This window comes from Astyanax mexicanus, chromosome 3 (assembly GCF_023375975.1).
Source record: "Astyanax mexicanus isolate ESR-SI-001 chromosome 3, AstMex3_surface, whole genome shotgun sequence".
In the NCBI taxonomy this organism is placed as follows: domain Eukaryota; kingdom Metazoa; phylum Chordata; class Actinopteri; order Characiformes; family Acestrorhamphidae; genus Astyanax; species Astyanax mexicanus.
The window spans coordinates 32,286,889-32,304,410 of record NC_064410.1 but is presented as its reverse complement, the minus strand read 5'-3'; the positions used below and the strand labels follow the sequence as shown (position 1 = coordinate 32,304,410).

The following is a 17,522-nucleotide window of genomic DNA, read 5'->3' as shown; positions in this document are numbered from 1 at the left end:
TCATAATATTAACAGGGTAACTTCAAGAATCTTTAACATGTTGCTCTGTGCTCACCCTGCAGATAATTTCACCGGGTACCTACCTCAATCCCAAATTCATAGCCAAGAAAGCCCAGCAACATCTTGTAAAGACTGAAGAAAGCTCAGACTGAGGAATCATCCCTATATTTTACAGAAGGACTGTAGAATCACAGCATCTCTGTCCTATAACCTATATAACCTATAACCTAATCTAATATTGAGGACAGCTGAGATCGTCTTTAGTCTCCATCCTCTCCATCCTAAACAGAGGGCCATTTTTGGGGGTCCCAAGCAAAATGCATTTTTTGCCAGCTGCAGGAATCACAAACCTGGCTGGATGATTACTGTCAGCAACTAGTGGAAGGGCCCCTTGAGGGGGATTCCGGTATCAGTGTCATTGTACTTTCCTGCAGTGACCATCACAGAATCATCATAACCAGTCAATGTCTCAGGGCCCTAGACAATTGATTGGTTTTTCTTGCCTTGTTGCAACGGGCCTGATATTTACACCACACACCAAATCGGCAAAGCCATCACTATTATAAAAACTCTCCTCAATCCCCTACAGAACCTTTTTAATTAGTGATGCTGTCTGACAGAAGGTACCAGAGCACCTCTGCTCTGACTGGCGTGCTCCTCAATAAACAGCAGCTCTGGGCCACAGTCAGAGAGGCTGTAAAGTTTTGGCTCATAGTTTCCATTTGTACAGTTGCTGTTATTGTATACAAGATGTCCTCCATAGTACACCCAAAGTACAGTCTGATCATTATTAATGATTGGATGCTTAATTACCAGTATTAATTACTGAGTGATTATTAATTAGGTGCTTGTTGTTCTCAGGGTTTTCCTTTCTGCTTGGCAAATGAGGGCTTAAACCCGTTGGCTGCTACTTTCCCATAATCCCCTGGTCCGATCTAATAAGGGGCGCTCACTGTAATCCTCACAAACTTTCTGCTCCACTTGTTTCGAGTCTCATATCTGAGACCAGTAAATAAATGTGCAGTACTTAGTAAATACAGAAATAATAATCGGTTATAGTTTAAGTTTAAAAACCTGAAAAAGAGCTGAATTGTTTGATGCTTTTGTGTGGAAAATTTGAGAGCAGTATTAAAATAATTACCAATAATAAACAAAAATGTCCTACTAAAGGTTTTTATAAACCTATTAATTCTGGACTTGATCTAAGACATTATCAGGTTGTATGACTCCCTTGAGAGGCAGTAAGAGCAAAAACTGTCCCTGTCCTGTTGCTGCTGTCTCGCGACACCCACCTACTGTCCCGTGACACTCACGTACTGTCTCGCGACACCCACCTACTGTCCCGCGACACTCAGGTACTGTCTCGCGACACTCACGTACTGTCTCGCGACACTCACGTACTGTCTCGCGACACTCACGTACTGTCCCGCGACACTCACCTACTGTCTCGCGACACTCACGTACTGTCCCGCAACACTCACCTACTGTCTCGCGACACTCACCTACTTTGTATTATGACACTGGAAATATTATATAATAGATTTGATGGTCAAATCTAGGGGAATTATCTCATAAGTCTTAAGTCGTCTCAAAAAAACTAAGATAAGACACAATGTATCACATTGCGGCACAGTTAAAAGCTCCACAGGACAGTTAAAAAGCTCTGCAGGACAGTTAAAACAGTTAAAAACCTCCGCGGTACAGTTAAAAAAAACTCTGCGGTACAGTTAAAAACCTCCGCGGTATAGTTAAAAAACCTCCACGGTACAGTTAAAAACCTCCACGGTACAGTTAAAAACCTCCGCGGTACAGTTAAAGAGCTCTGCAGGACAGTAGGAGAGTGTCGCAAGACAGTAGGAGAGTGTCTCGGGACAGTAGGTGAGTGTCGCGAGACAGTAGGAGAGTGTCGCGGGACAGTAGGAGAGTGTCGCGGGACAGTAGGAGAGTGTCGCGGGACAGTAGCAACAGGACAGGGACAGTTTTTGCTGTTACTGCTGCTGACTCCCTTTTAGGTTTAAATGGTTATGGTGGGCGAGATAACCAGCCTGTTATTTTTTAAAACATGAGAGTTTTAGAACAGTAACACTTTTATTTATGATCGGGTGTTCAGCAATACGCAGTCAGTAGTATAAAGTTTACTGAAACTATTGTGTTTACTTTCTTCGTTTTGAATGCTTGACAAGCTAGTGAACTAAAGTAGACGTTTTTGTGCTAGACTTACATGATAAATTCTAATTTTACTTCTCTTGTACTCTGTACACTATTGGATGAATATAGTAAAACATTTCATAATTGACAACTTTGGGAGATACTCTGAGGGGAAAGTTCAGGTCAAATTTTTGGTATATCTGAATTCTAACCAGTTTGATTTTTGACAGTCTGGACAGTCAAAAAATACATGAAATAATTTTTTAAAAACTGGATCCAAACTGCATTTGGAAGTGGTTTAAAATGCAATTGCATTCGGATTTGTAAAGATAGGTCTCTGGGTGATCAAATCTGATTTTATCATTGTCTTTGCATCACTTACAATGTAATAAACAGCAGTTTCATCCAATTCAGAGTGATGGAAGTGGGGAGTCCAATAAGAACGACAAAGATTAGGTAACGACAGTGACCTTGTTAACTTATCAACTCATTTAGATATGCTTTTAATGTCTGGACATGCACAGTCATCTCAACAAATCTGATTTGAGAAACTAATCTGACTTGCCTTAAGTCTAAGACTAACCACAAAAGGATACATGGACAAAAGTATTGGGACATGTCTAAATGACTGAACTCCAGGATGTCCTCCCTCCTTAATATTCCATAACTGTGATTTTCCAGCTGTGAGCGGTATGTGTCTGACCATGTACAGGTACAGTGCAGATGTGCTGACTGCTGAGGAGGGCAGTGCATAGAAGTTTCTAATGCTCTTAAAGCTTCAAAGGGAAGGTAAACTCTATATTAATGTCTCTGGGTTCAGAAGGGGACGACGTCTTAAAGGCCACGTTCACATTACAAACCAAATTGTCCAAAAACGTTTTTTTTTTTTTTTTTTTGCTCAGATTGGATTTAGATATCTTGACGGTTCACATTCTCAAATGTAAGTGACCTGTATCTGTGTGTAATGTGAATGAATATGTCCCTGAAACACCTCACATGCGCACACTGATTTGTGTATAAACGTCGCCTTCTTCACCACCAACACAAAACGTCATATTTGAGAGGCGACTCGTAGCTTTATAAAGGGAAATGGATGAGTTAGCAGCTCATATGTGGAGCATCTTTTGCTGGAGTGGAGAACAAACAGCTGGTCTGAAGTACAGTTCAGGTCGAGGAGAAAAAAAACAACCAGGCGGTTTGCTTTTGCAGTTTTTGCACCCATAGCTGCACCAAGAGAAGTGTGGGTACGAGAGAGAAGCACATAGGGCATGCACAAAAGAAAAAGATGCATAAATTCTGATTTGACCATTCACATTCATTTCACATGTCAATGTATCGAATAGGTATGTGATTTAGGACCATATGAAAGTGACTAAAATCTCATTTGAAAAAAAAAATTGGCCACATTGAGCAAAAAAAAGCAGATTTTTCTTCAGCCTGGTAATATGAACATAGCCAAAAGCTCATGTATGTGTAATATGTAGGTGCCCTAATACTTTAGTCCATGTAGTGTGTTGATACATTTGAAACAAAAAAAGCTAAAGCTAACTTTAGCCTGGTGTACCAAATTAATAAATCAGAGCTAATAAGCTACTCAAATATAACAGGCTAACATAGTGATATTTCAAACTAATACTAACCAACCTAACCCTACTAACAGGGTTAAATCATGATAACATAAGCTAATAGTGCAATAGGTAAAGGTCAGTCAGAGATCACAGTAAATTAACTAAGGATTGAGATGCGAGGTCCACCTGTGGTGACACCCATTTCACATCAGCTCAACTGCAAAATTCTAGTAAGACTAACAAAGTAACATGAAGCAGGAAAAAAAGTAAAAGAAACCTTGACTATTAACCCAGTGAAAACATGATTGTGGTGGCTGTGTTACATATATATGAGTATATAAGCATTCAAGTCCATATTTTATTCAACTTAATTCATATTGCAGTCATTGTGAACAGCTGGGATTTCAATATACACAATAGAATTGTAACATTTTCTGCCACCCCGCCTAACCCAAACCCAGCCCATCTTCACAAAAATCCAACTCTCTGCTCCCCCCACCCCCCCCCCTCCGACTATTACACATGGAGAAAACCTTGACAAACAATAATCTCCCAATCCTCTAGAGCCAAACCTGCATACTGATCCTGTCCTTTGTGTATTTCTGTAAGTCAGTCCATAAGTCTGTCCGTCAGTCCGTCCTGGACATGTGCGTGAAGTCAGTGTATGAGTGTACGTGTGTGTGTGTCAGGGTTCAGCTGTACAGGTCTCCTATCAATATATAAGTGTGTGTGTGTGTGTGTGTGTGTGTAGTCAAATATGCACACCATTCTACCTCCACAGAGCTCAAATGGCTTCAACGTTCTGCTGAGCTTGGCCCACCTTCATAAAGAAACGTCTACAGAGTGTGTCAGGGAAGAAAAGGATAATCCCCCCCTTCTTTCTTACTGGAGCGTCTGTGTTTTATTTTTTCCATCAAACGGATGCCATATGAATCTCAGCCAAAATTAAACAAACAAAAAAAAAGAACCAACCAAAAATAAATCCCAAAATAAAAACAGTGGGCACCAGCAGAGTGGCATTACTCATTACTGTTATCGCCTCGGCCTTCTCCGAGCAACTTTTTTTTTTTTTTAACTGACTGTTCAAGCCTCACCCGTCTTTAAAACCCCACCCACCTCCAAAATATCCCCTCCCACCCCACCCCTCTTCCTCTCTCCGTCGGTGTCAGTCAGTGTCTCAGCGTGTGTAAACGATAAATGTGTCTTGGTATGAAGCGCTGGCAGTGGCGGGGCACTATTTCAGACACCGCTCAAAGTAGGTGGCCCCTACGTATCCACCGCGAAGTGACCGCTGGACGTTCTGCTCAAAAAGTCGCCGGTTCGTCTGCAGCACCTCCGCAGCCTCTTTGTTCAGCGGGTCTTCAGGATTTGGCTCCTGCAGGGAAAACACATGGATAACTCAGTTTCAGCTCTGCACACTGAACAATCTGAACATTAAAATTATAATTTTTCCAAAAATCTTATTCTTCAAGTTAACCCTCTTGACCAGTCAGGACATTTTGATTCGTTTCCTCATTAGTTTTTGTACTGTAAAATCTCCACAGCTCTCTGAATCACTCCTCTTGCAAATAATGTGAACCAACTTTTACTGTAAAATCATCACTGCTCTCAGTCTCTCTCTAGAGAAAGTAAATTAACTCACACTCTAAAATTACAACAGCTCTGAATCTTCTTTAAAAAAAATCATGTAGGTCTTAAATCTAGTTTCTTCCTTCAGAACATTGACCCTTATTCAATCACCACAGCTCCTCTCCTAAAGAATTCTTACTTACTTCACAACCATTCTTAAAATCTATCACAGAGAATTTAAAGTGAAACTGACTCTAAAGTCACCACCTCTTTTAAATGTTCTCCAGGAGTATTTAACTGACTCTAAAATCAAAGGGACAATACTGAATCACTGAATCATCCACTTACTAAGAATAGATACTGTAGTCCGTATATGATGGAGTTAATTGTCAACACAGGCTTCCAGTCTTCTCTGAAAAAAAAAAAAGTACAGGAACTACATAAACTGACTGAGGGCTCACATGAAACAACAGAAAAATGACAAAGTTTCACAGAGAAAAAAAAACAGCACTGAAATAAATATGTATATTATGATTTACATACTATGCAATTCTACACACAAAATTAGGAATAAACTGCAGGCCTTTTATTTTCTTCATTTGTCGCAAAATAATAACTGAACAAGCCACACCTGGCCGTTAAACTGCTAATCAGGCAACTCTCCAGTTATTTTTAGGCCTGTGAAATGACTGTATAAAAATGACTTGTTTCTATTCCTTAAATATAATATTTTTGTTAAAACCCAAGAAAATCTATACTTTAATCCCATTTTAAATTCAGTCAGGTAGTTTACATGAGACAAAATTTAAAAAATGCTTATTCAGAGCGGCTTACATTTGAAAATATGTATTTTCAAATGTAAGCCGCTCTGAATAAGCATATCAGCCAAATGCCATAGAATGTAAAGTAAGTATAATAGCAAGGGAAAGCATTTTAAGCCTAGTTTAGTATTTTTCACAATAAAGTTCTACTTGAATGAGATTATTCTATTTACATCAAGAACATTATGTGCAAATAAGTAATTAATAAATAAATAATTAACAAAACAAAAAAATGTATTCCCAATTTCATAGCAGGAACATTTACATTTAAGATGCATCAGTCAAACAATACTCAATTTTGCTTCATTCCAGTCACTTATTATAATCCACAATCTCAAAAAGGCACAACATTTACACACTAGACAGCAATATTGTTTATGAACTGGTGTCATTCTAAAGGCATTTTCAACACTGATTTTACAGAAGACTGCAATATGCAATTGAGCACACAAATAAAATAGTGTGTTAATTGTGTGCTGTGGGCATTCTAACCAATCACTGCTCTAAATCTGTCTATGTGGGTATCCTGCTAAATAAATGTGTTCATCAAACGCAACAAAGGGAAAAAATAAAAGTTCCTTCACTCTTTATGAATAAGAATGAACGTAAATAGGTCCACCTATTTTTAATGCAGTGCCCAGCATAATGCAAATAAACTCATAGATTGCAAAACAAAATGTTATTATCCCAGTTGTTTTTGTATTCTCCTGAATGCTATTTGCATACTGATTTTCACCCTTGATTATCTGACTCTAACGCAAAAAATCTCCTAATGTGACTGTGTGTAAGTTTATTATGCTAACCCTGTCAGTTACTGAAAACTCACATCACATTTTCAGAATTTTAGCATCTACTCGGTACTCAAGTATCATTTCTTGGGACCTTTCTATAATTAAAAGCTACTTACACTTAATTTGTATAAAAAAAGTGTGTGTGCTTGCTTTAAACAGTACCTCAAAATATTTAGACAGACGTTGCCCTCCAGGTCAATGTTGGGGTGATACACCATCGTTTCACACTTCACTTTAGGAGGGTCATGAGGGTAGCCCTGTCCTACCTGCAACAAAACACAAACAAAACAGAAACATGAGGAATCTGAGAGAGAACAGAGAAAGAAAGAAACTCTTAGTTGAACAATATCAGGTTTGTGTGTTTGTTACATTATATAGATTTGGCTTTTTATCTACAGCATCTATAGTTTGCTTACTGTGGTCTGAATCAGTTTAATATTTTGAATATTTCTTCATGGTCTTTTTTTCCCACACAGGAAAAAAGTGTGCCAAAATACATCACAGTAAAGCATGTGAGAACATTGTTGGTCTGGGATGGAGCTAATATAATATAAAAATATTTAAGGGTACTTTTGAGATTGCATTGTTGCCGAAATGACAAAAACTGATTAATTAAAAAAATACACTACTTTAACACAAATAATGTAAAGTTTTATGTAGTGTGAGTATAGCACTTAGTGTAAGTCACAACAAATAAAAACCACAAAACTGCATTAGTGCAGAATATTTAGTGCACACACATAAATTGCAAACAAACAATATGCAAAAATACCCTTAAAGCTTCACAGTAAATAGCAAAACAAATACAAAACAGACTGGTTTCAAGAGAGAATATGGACACAGATATACAAATATGGACATTTTCATATAGCAATGATAAAATTCAACACCTCCCTAACAGAAACAAAAATCCAGTCTTCTGGACTGTTGAATATTTTACTGCAGTTTAGCATAAAGCAACGCCAGAGATGGCATTTGTTCATAGCGATATTAATTATCTGGTCAATTCAGCATTTTAGACTTTACCTGCAGAACACAGTTTAGCTTAAACTTCACATTTTTCTTAAGCTTAATACAAAAGGGATATTTTTAAATTTTTATAATGTTCTCATTTACCATGATTTCTTTACCAGAGAGATATTATAATTAAAGAATATTCATCAACTGAATTTGAGTGTGTGTGTTGACTCAGTCAGTACCCTCACCTTAAAGCTGAACACAAACTTCCCTCCTTTATAGAAGCCCTGTAAAATAAACACAGTAAATATTAATATACGTGCAATCTTTTTTTTCTGATACATCATATCAGAATCATGTCAGTGAGCCACAGAGAATAAATGCTTCGTGTAGATGACAAGTGTGTGCAAAAATTATGAATGGAATGCAGAACTAAAGTCCACAAGCAAAAGGTTCCCATCCGGAAACCAGTTCATCACACTTTCAATACACACCTTTAAGGTATGACCTGACAGGCAAGCATGATCACTTATCCAGACGCACAAAGCAGATTGGGAAGTCATGTGAGTGCAGACAGAAGCGATGAGTGACAGCTGGCATGGGATATCTTAAACACATGCATATGCATCAAGTTCGTGACTTTTTCACTTTTGCTGTGTCACAAACTCACTGCTGCTTTACTCAAATCAGACATAAACCCCTCTGCAGTCTGCACTGACTGGTTATTACCCAGTAAAACACAAGTGAAACCAATACTGACAGTAAGAGTGATCTGATCAGCTCAGCTTCTCTACAGCTTCATATTATTAAGATGATCCTGAGCTTAAGTGTTAGAGAGATCAGATATTAATCAACAAATCAGCAGACAATCTAAAATCAGACCATATCAGCATATATCTAATGTTTTTATGACGATTCATAACAGTGTTTACAGGGGCTTGCAAAAGTATTTATACTTCTTGAACTTTTTCACAATTTGTCACCTTACAACACAAACTTTAAATATGTATTATACTCGTTGAACGAAATTATACATTTTAATCAAATCTGAAAGTCTGACATTTAGGGTCATTGTCCTGCTGGAAGGTGAATCACTTTCCCAGTCTCAAGTCTTTTGAGGTCTCCAACAGGATTGCCCTGTATTTAGCCCCATCCATCTTCCCATCAACTCTGCCCAGCTTCCCTGTCCCTGCTGAAAGAATGTTTTACAGGGTGATGAGCAGTGTTTATTTTTAGGCCAAAAAAGTTCAGCTATTGTTTTATCTGACCACAGCACCTTCTTCCACATGATTGCTGTCTCTCCTACATGGCTTGTGGCAAACTACAGGAGGCACTTTTTATTTTTATTTTTATTTTATTACTTTTAACAGTGGTTTTCTTCTTGCCACTCTTCCATAAAGGTCAGATTTGTGGAATGCATAACTTGTAGTTGTCCTGTGGACAGATTATCCATCCTGAGCTGTGGATTTCTGCAGCTCCTCCAGAGTGACCAAGGGGCTCTTGGCTGTCTCTCCTGCTCTCCTTGCTTGATCTGTCAGTTTTGGTGGATGGCCATGTTTAGAGGTTTGACTATATTTTTTACCCATATAGACTTAACCATTTCTTTTTGTGAAATATGGACATTTACTGACCATTTTCATGTATAATTGATCAGCAGAGGTATACAGAATTTAATACATTTGGTCTTCATTTCTGCATTTAACCATACGCTTCTTATTACTATTCTGGGTTAAATCTGATTCAGTTGTGTTGATTCAGCTGCTGAACTGATTTTCAGTTGTGCCTATCTTTCACTTTATACCTAGAGATTTATTTTTACTCCAAATGAATTCAACACTAATACTAAAGTTCCTATGCTCATCCACCCTGGGTCAGATTCAGAAGTTACACATTACTTAAGTATATTCTGGGCTGCTACTTTTCTTCTTCTGTTTGAGCAAGATCCATGAATTGTAGTTATTTGATTTGATTTAAACTGAAGGAAGGATTTGGGACACTACACATAAAAACGGTGCTAAACCTTTCAACCAAAAGCTACTCTTGCAAGCAGAATTTTGGCTAGTTGTATGATCAGACTAAGAAAGAAGTGTAACAGTTACCTCGTCTGGAGAAATGATGAGTTTAAAATTCAGTAGATCATCTTGATCAGGAAACACAATCTCACACGTCTTTGGAAGGTTCAGCTCATTGATGTCTAAATAAGAAAAAAGAAGAGAGAGAGAAAATATTTAAAACATGCCACACTACAGCATTTATCTTTTTTCCCCCAAATTTTTCTCCTCACTTTTACTTAGCCATTTAACCTACCCACTCCCTCACTACTTGCACATGCCTTTACAATACGTTAAAACTGCCACCATCTTTTTCTGAACCACCACAAATGCAGCATCACTAGGCAACCAACCAACAGGTTGGGGATTGGGGATTGTCATCTACTGTGTATAAGACCTGAGTATAAGAACTTAGTCTGCTGAGTGTCTCAAACCCCTATAGCAGCTATTTTAAACTTACCTGTACATAACAGTGTGAAACAGTATCACAAATGATGCCAATGAGTGTAAAAATTTGGCTAATGAGTATAAATATAAAAAAAAATTTAAATAGTGTGAGTGTGAATCAGAACCTCTTAAATCTAATTAAGATCTAAATCTTAATATTAAAATCATAAATTTAGTTGATTTTAGAAAAGAAAGTACATTTCATCTTCACAGAAAATTCAGAACATTACACAAGATATTTTTTAGAATTCCTCCAGTCACTGAAGCTACAAAAAACAAGCTAATGATTTCTGATTCCAAGCAGAAATGAAACAGAAATGCGCATGAAAAAATCGGTCAGTTAAAAATTTACTTTCAGTTTCTAAACACAGACTTTTTTTTACTGAACTTAGCGTATAGATAAATCACTGGTATCACAAGTCACAAATAACACTTTTTTTCTGTTCATAAAAACTAAACAGTTAGAAACGTTGGTGCATGCGATAAAAGAGTTACAGTTAGACAACTGAAAATTACTAAACTAGGCAGATTATTGCGAGAAATCCGCCCCCCATATAATACTAATAACTCGTAAACATTTTCTTATGTTGTGTTTATTAGGTCATACAGCAGCACTGCCACCCACTGAGCACACATTAGTTCTGTTTCAGTTCAGGTTCAGCTTTGGAGAGTCGCCAAAATACCAGGCTATAGCTGAACAGGCTGGTAGGACTGGCAGACTAAACGTTTCCTACACCTCACCCACCAGAAGCTGAAACCAGTCAAAAAAAACATTTGTATAACCCTTAAATTGGTACACATGAACAGATTAGTCCATAGAGCCTTTACAATAAATTAGAGGTGCTATTAAGGTGCAATCTTTTTTTTAGGCAAAACCTGTTGCATAGGATGATGTTATCAGGATACATCAGTCGATCATGGTGCTCATTAGTATGTAAAGAACAACAACATGTTTCAATAAAATAAAGTTTGTAATTAGAGATGAAGTAATTAGTGTTTTAGTCTAAAAACATCCCAAACACTAGGCTTGTACGAGATACAGCTGCATTTGTCTTGCTAGTCAGCGAGAGCAGCTGGGCACAGTAATGGTTTGCAGTTTTTAAAACAACAAAGCAACAGTTTTAGAAAGAATTTAGAGAGAAAACGTTAAAGATATAAAATACAAAGGAATTTTAGTGCTTTACAGTAATAATATGACGAATGACACAGAGATTATTACCATATCATTAAAACGTGCATCATTTAGTTAAAGAAAAAAATATTTTTATATTTCAGAATGAACAGAAACAGCATCATTGGTGTGTGAGAAGTGTTTCTAGCCAATGGGGGGTAAGCTCTGTCATCATCAAGCTGTCTCTCGGGCGGCTCACACAGCTAACTGCAGAAACTGCATTTAAAGCCTACAGCCGCCTCGCACTCTCAAGATCATAACGGTGAATGTAATAGTCACGTGATGAATACACAGACACAAGTCAAACATAAAACACTAACTGACATGCACCGAACCAAGGCAGTCACTGATCGGTCTGCACAGCACCATGTGAAGTCGAACAAGCCTACTGATACTGAGTGAGGGCAGGGCCGGACACCACACGGGTGTAAACTTAGCAATGCATCAAGCTGCAGGGCTTCTGTAATATTCTGCATATAGTGACAAAATGATATATATATATTTTTTTAATCAACCACTTAAAAAGCTGTTAATTCTGAGCAAGAATAATTAGTTTTACTGTGTTCAGTACTCCCTGTACTGGCTGCATGTATCAGGGTAGTTTTAAACATACATATAAATATGTAAATTCTCATTCAATTGATGTTCCCATATGCAAATGATTTTTTTTACATCTAATAATAATCAAGTCTCCTTAATAAAATGGGGGATACAAGGTTACCTTCTATTTTGCTATTTACAAATTCATGTAAATTAGTAAACAAATTAATAGATTCATTTGCTACTTTATTATTAACATTGTAGCAGATCTTCCACACTGTCTTCAAAACTGCATGTTGGCAAATTAGGCTTCTAATAGATTAAGCAGTGTTATATGGTGCTGATTCTAAAAGGAAGAAAACGTTATGCTACTGTTCTAATTAGTCCTCCTGTAACAAGAACTCAAAGACAAACTATTTTTTTTTTTTATTGTATTTATGTAAAATCATCTACATAAGTCAGTCAGTAGTGACCCACAGAGAAACAGACGGTCATCAATCATGTAAAAATGTTTAACACAACATACATGAAGTAATAATCGTTTGACAAATAACAACATATCCACCATCAAGAGCATTTTCCAAGATTATTTTACTCAGCCAACGCTGGATTTCCATGTGACTCAAGACCAGAACAACAAGGAAACGTCTAATAGCGCATATGTTAGCATTAGCAGCAGCCAAACTGATAACCTTATAGCATGCAGCTTGTTCTTCAGCCAGAACTACTCATATTGTTTACTAAACTACACTTAAAAATAAAGGTGCTTTAAGCAATGCTATAGAACAGCCATTTGATGAAACTAATGGTTTTAATTTACTCATTTAAAAGTTTTCATTACAAACATGTAACTTTACGTGTGTTTACATTTGATTCACTGTTACACCTTTTATTTTAAAAGCTAACACAAAGGAATTACATTTTCTGAGTCGGTATGATTTCAGGCACAAAATAAAAGGAATGCTATGTGTGATCACACACAACCTCAATTGTTTTGCAGTTATTCTAAAATCGAGAAACCAAGCAACGGAAACACTAATTATGTTACTGAATATACTTTAATACTGTCTGTACATTTTATTAAAAAGGAGTTACAATGAGTTATTGCTACGCTAAAGGAATAATTCCCCAGCCTGTCTCAACACAGTAGGCTACAAAGGGCATATGGTTTAAATGACATGAATTAGATTCCCTAATAGTTTCTCAGCTGAGGGCGAAACTGGTGGCTTATGTGTCATTTTGTCTCTTGTTTCACGTCAAATTGTTTTAAACGTTTAAAAGAAGACTGTGGATCACTCTTCAAGGATCACTCTTCAAACGCCAGAACCAACTAAGTGGAGGTTCATTAAGTTACCTGTTGAGCCCTCTACTGAGTCCAAGATTACTGCTGATACAATAAGACTCATCTTTTGTGATAAGGATAGAGAAATAGACCTGTCCAAGTATCAAATATCTTTTTTCATTGTTGCCATTGCTTTTCATCCAAGCAGATTGTGAGGTCAGAACTGACTATTGTACACATTGTAATACATCATTTTCTGAGCATATCATGGATTAGGTCACCAGCATTGTTCCTGGCCTTTCCCTACACCTGTGAAGTGTTATTCCCCTAAAAATTACAGCTTTAAATACAAATGTTTTAGAGTTTTAAACCTGAGCACTGAAGATGAATTTGATCAGTGTAAAAACATAATGATAAATATGATGTTTTGCATAAATGTCCTCAAGTCAAGTGATACAATTTGCTTCATAAGCACTGCATCTTTACTTTAATATCTGTTCCACAATGCACCACATAATGCAGGCATGGGCAATTAATTTTCATGATAAACTGGGCAGTTTTGGAGGGCAAGACCAACAGGCTGATCTCAATTTGGCTCAATATACATTATGTATGACGAATGCAATCTACATTTACAAAGAAAATTCTGAACATAATATTTGTGTTTTTGCAGTAAAGACTGATTTAAATTTAGTTTATAGTATAATTACCCTCATTGCTGTTTTCTATTCTTTTCTCTTTTTCATTGAGCGAAATCTAGCCTGTTTTGGCATTAAGCAAGTGCAGTGAAATCTAGTTTAAGTTTTGAGGTGGTGATGTGAAAGACAGCTGACAGGTGATCGTCATGTCAAAACTCCATAAGCTGGCCTTTTTAAGGGATAACATCTAGCTAATTTGTATCTTTCCTTAGCACTGTCTCTCAGCACATTATCGTGAAGTAGCTGTATACACTTACACGCAAACATACCACCTGACATAAAAATAAATAGTTTTATTGCAAGCACAATGTTTGTGATAACGATAGTCTTGGCAGTATAACAAAACATTGAATAAAAAAAATATTTTAAGAATACACTATAGCAACAAAATGAAAATTGTAATATTGCATACGATATGATATGGCACACCACCAACTTAAAAAAAAAATAGAAGTATTTTATCAGATGTGTAACAGAAGTTAATGATACTAATAATGCAAATATCCAAGACTAAAGCAAAATGAATGATACTAAACAGACATAATCTGTCTCTAGTAAATATTTAATGAGAAATTGCTAAAAACAGCAAAAAAGTAGTACCCTGATGTCATAATTAGGAGTGGGTGATCTGGCACGCAATTTCAGGATATAATATTGTTCATGCTATTCGAAAATGTTGCTGATATTATTGCACACCACACGATATGGCACACCCCTAGTGTTCCAAACTGTATTATTGCAACGAATAGTCAACATTAGCTTTCATTTTGATTTGAAAATTTTAGTGTTAACTAATCGTTAACTGCAATGCACTACACAAACTGCTGGGACAGAAACACAATGGGGGATTGCTCGCTCGCTCACTCACTCCAGTTGTTTCTATCGTTTTGAGGTGATAGCAAAAGCTAGGAACAGGAGCCATAGCCACAGAAACCCAAGATAAAGGTATTGGTAGAAACAATCAGAAACAATCATTGACTAATTGACTAATCTGAAAAATTATCAACAGATTAGTTTGCAACCAAAATAGTCGGTAGCTGTACTTCCTGCCGTTCTGGGGTAGGCACTAATTCAACATTTTACACACCCTGCCACACTAAACCCAGGTAACCAGTACTGATTCTGCTCTCTCTAACACAACATGAAGTTACTAATGACTTTCATATTCTGCTTATAAAAGTGCACTATTAAATCCCTCAGAAAATATAGTACTTTTTATAATAAGAAAAAAAAAACTTTGTTAGAGACTACACAAAACTGATGCAGTCTGGTTTAATAGAACAGGTCAGTTCACTAAGTTTAATCAGCAAATTGAAAACTAAATTACAATGAAGTGTCATGACGTCTGATTTATCTAATCATAGTAAGATCTTTACTTGCATGTCAGTAGCAGGACATGACATAAAGCATAAGAGAAGGTCCAATAAAGAAAATCCATAAAAACTGTGAGAGATTACCATAGGCAGAACACATTTTATCTTACAGCTTTAGTCTATCACTTGTCCAGTCAGATCTAATGATAAACTGAACAGTTTATCAGTTCCTGGCTCAACTGTGTCAGAGTCAGAGGAGGCAGCTAGCTATAGCTGGATATTAACTTACATGCTCCAAAGAAACTAGTTCCCTAAACAAAGCCAAAGCCACTGTTTATCTCTTCCTACACAGAACCTATTATGTAGTAAAAACTACACTTCTAAGGATTTCTCTTTAGCTATATTTCTGAAACAGCTTGTCCTTGTTTTCCTCACAAACAAAGGGGACCATACAAAAATACAACCCATGATTGTGTTAATTATGCATTGTAGTTAATGAAGTGATTATTTTTGGGGAACGGGTTGCCACGTTTTAGACTATGGACAGTGACACTGATGCTATTAACCCATGTAAAATAAAATAATGATAATTGTAAGTGTTAGATATGCTCCAATAACATTATTCCTGTTCTTCACATAAATAAAAACAGACTGTAAACTTTTGTAGCCTGCTAAGCTAAGCTAGTTAGGATAGCTAACGTTAGCTAAGCTAACTAACGGCTAACTTGACGTTAGTTGATAGTTTGGTCGAATTAAAGGCCATAATTCCATGAAGTATGGCGAAAATTAGTGTCTAATTAACACTTAATGTTACCATGCGACTGACACCTAATAACAACTAATATATATGGAATAATATATAGCTACATAAAGCTAGCTAGCGGGCTATATTTAACAGAATTCGCCAAAGCTAATCTGCTCCTCTGGGTTAGCTTAGCTAACTAGCTAACCTTTGCTAGCTACAGTTAAATGCTTCCATCAGGAAATGAGCTAGATAGTTAGATACTGGATTTTTTTAGCCTGTTTAGTTAAATATCATTTCGTTTTCTCTAAGACAATGTCGTCTCAAACTCGTCGAAATGTTCAAGACTTATAAAAGACCAAAGCCGGCGATTAAAACACCTGAATGCTAAAACGGAGTGTGTTTAGTTCAGTGATGCTAGCGCTGTTTTCCTAGTTAGTGAGCTGGCTAGGTTAGCTAGCTTCGCCGCTTGTGCTTCTTGGAGATACGCCGTTGTGTTTTTATCTAAAATTTGTTTTTGTTTTGTAGAGATAAGACACCGGACTGATTCACACCAAAAGCGCGGCTGGTGATTTCAGTTCTGCTGTCCGTGTTCGGTGTTTCGGGTCTGTGTTACTGACTTTAATGAAGCTGTAGCCCCGGCGTTAGCCAGCTAGCCTACCTTTCTGTATCCGCAGCTGGGCCGCGCTTGCTTTTTTACCCCCGGCTCCGGTTCTGTTTCCTCCAGCAGACTCTTCATCTTTTTTCTGCTGTTTTAAAGAAAATAGTTTAATCATGTTTTGTGTGGCCGTGCGCCGGAGTCCGTGTCCTGTATGACTGTGTGTGTGGGGTTGATGGTGAAAGGTGAAGCTCAGAGAGATGGATGTGAATACAGCATTCAGGCCGGGAGAAGCAGCACTGAGCTAAACTACAGCAACACTGGAGCTCAGTCACTCTTACACAACTACACCAACACTGAGCACCAGCACACTCAGACAGCTACAATATTTCTGAGAACAGTCCGTGACAACTACATTAACACTGTGCACAAACCAACTGAGACAACTACACTAACACTGACCATAAGTACACAACTAAACCAACACTGAGCACAACTCCACTAATACTTAGCACAGTCAGACAACTACACTTACATTGAGCACAATCAAACTGAGATAACTACACTAACACTGACTATAAATACACAACAACACCAACACTGACAGAAATACATAATTACACTAAAACTGACCACAAATACACAACTACACTAACACTCACGTCAACAACACTCATGCAGCTACACTAACACTGAACACATATACATAACTACACTAACACTGTTCACAACCACACTCACATAACTACACTAACACTGAGCACAAACACAATTACACTAACAATGACCATAAATACACAACTGAACACATATACACAACTACATT

General features: G+C 37.2%; 1 protein-coding gene across 1 annotated transcript; it reads right to left on the bottom strand.

The window, feature by feature from the left end:
• Window positions 1-4,060: 4,060 nt before the first annotated feature.
• ube2m (ubiquitin conjugating enzyme E2 M) lies at window positions 4,061-17,109 on the bottom strand. The gene is made up of 6 exons (XM_007230770.4): window positions 16,760-17,109; window positions 9,954-10,048; window positions 8,103-8,141; window positions 7,060-7,163; window positions 5,634-5,697; window positions 4,061-5,091 (listed from the first exon to the last, which is right to left on the bottom strand). Exons 1-6 carry the CDS (start codon window positions 16,872-16,874, stop codon window positions 4,951-4,953), a joined length of 558 nt encoding a protein of 185 aa, XP_007230832.1. The 5' UTR covers window positions 16,875-17,109; the 3' UTR covers window positions 4,061-4,950.
• Window positions 17,110-17,522: the final 413 nt, after the last annotated feature.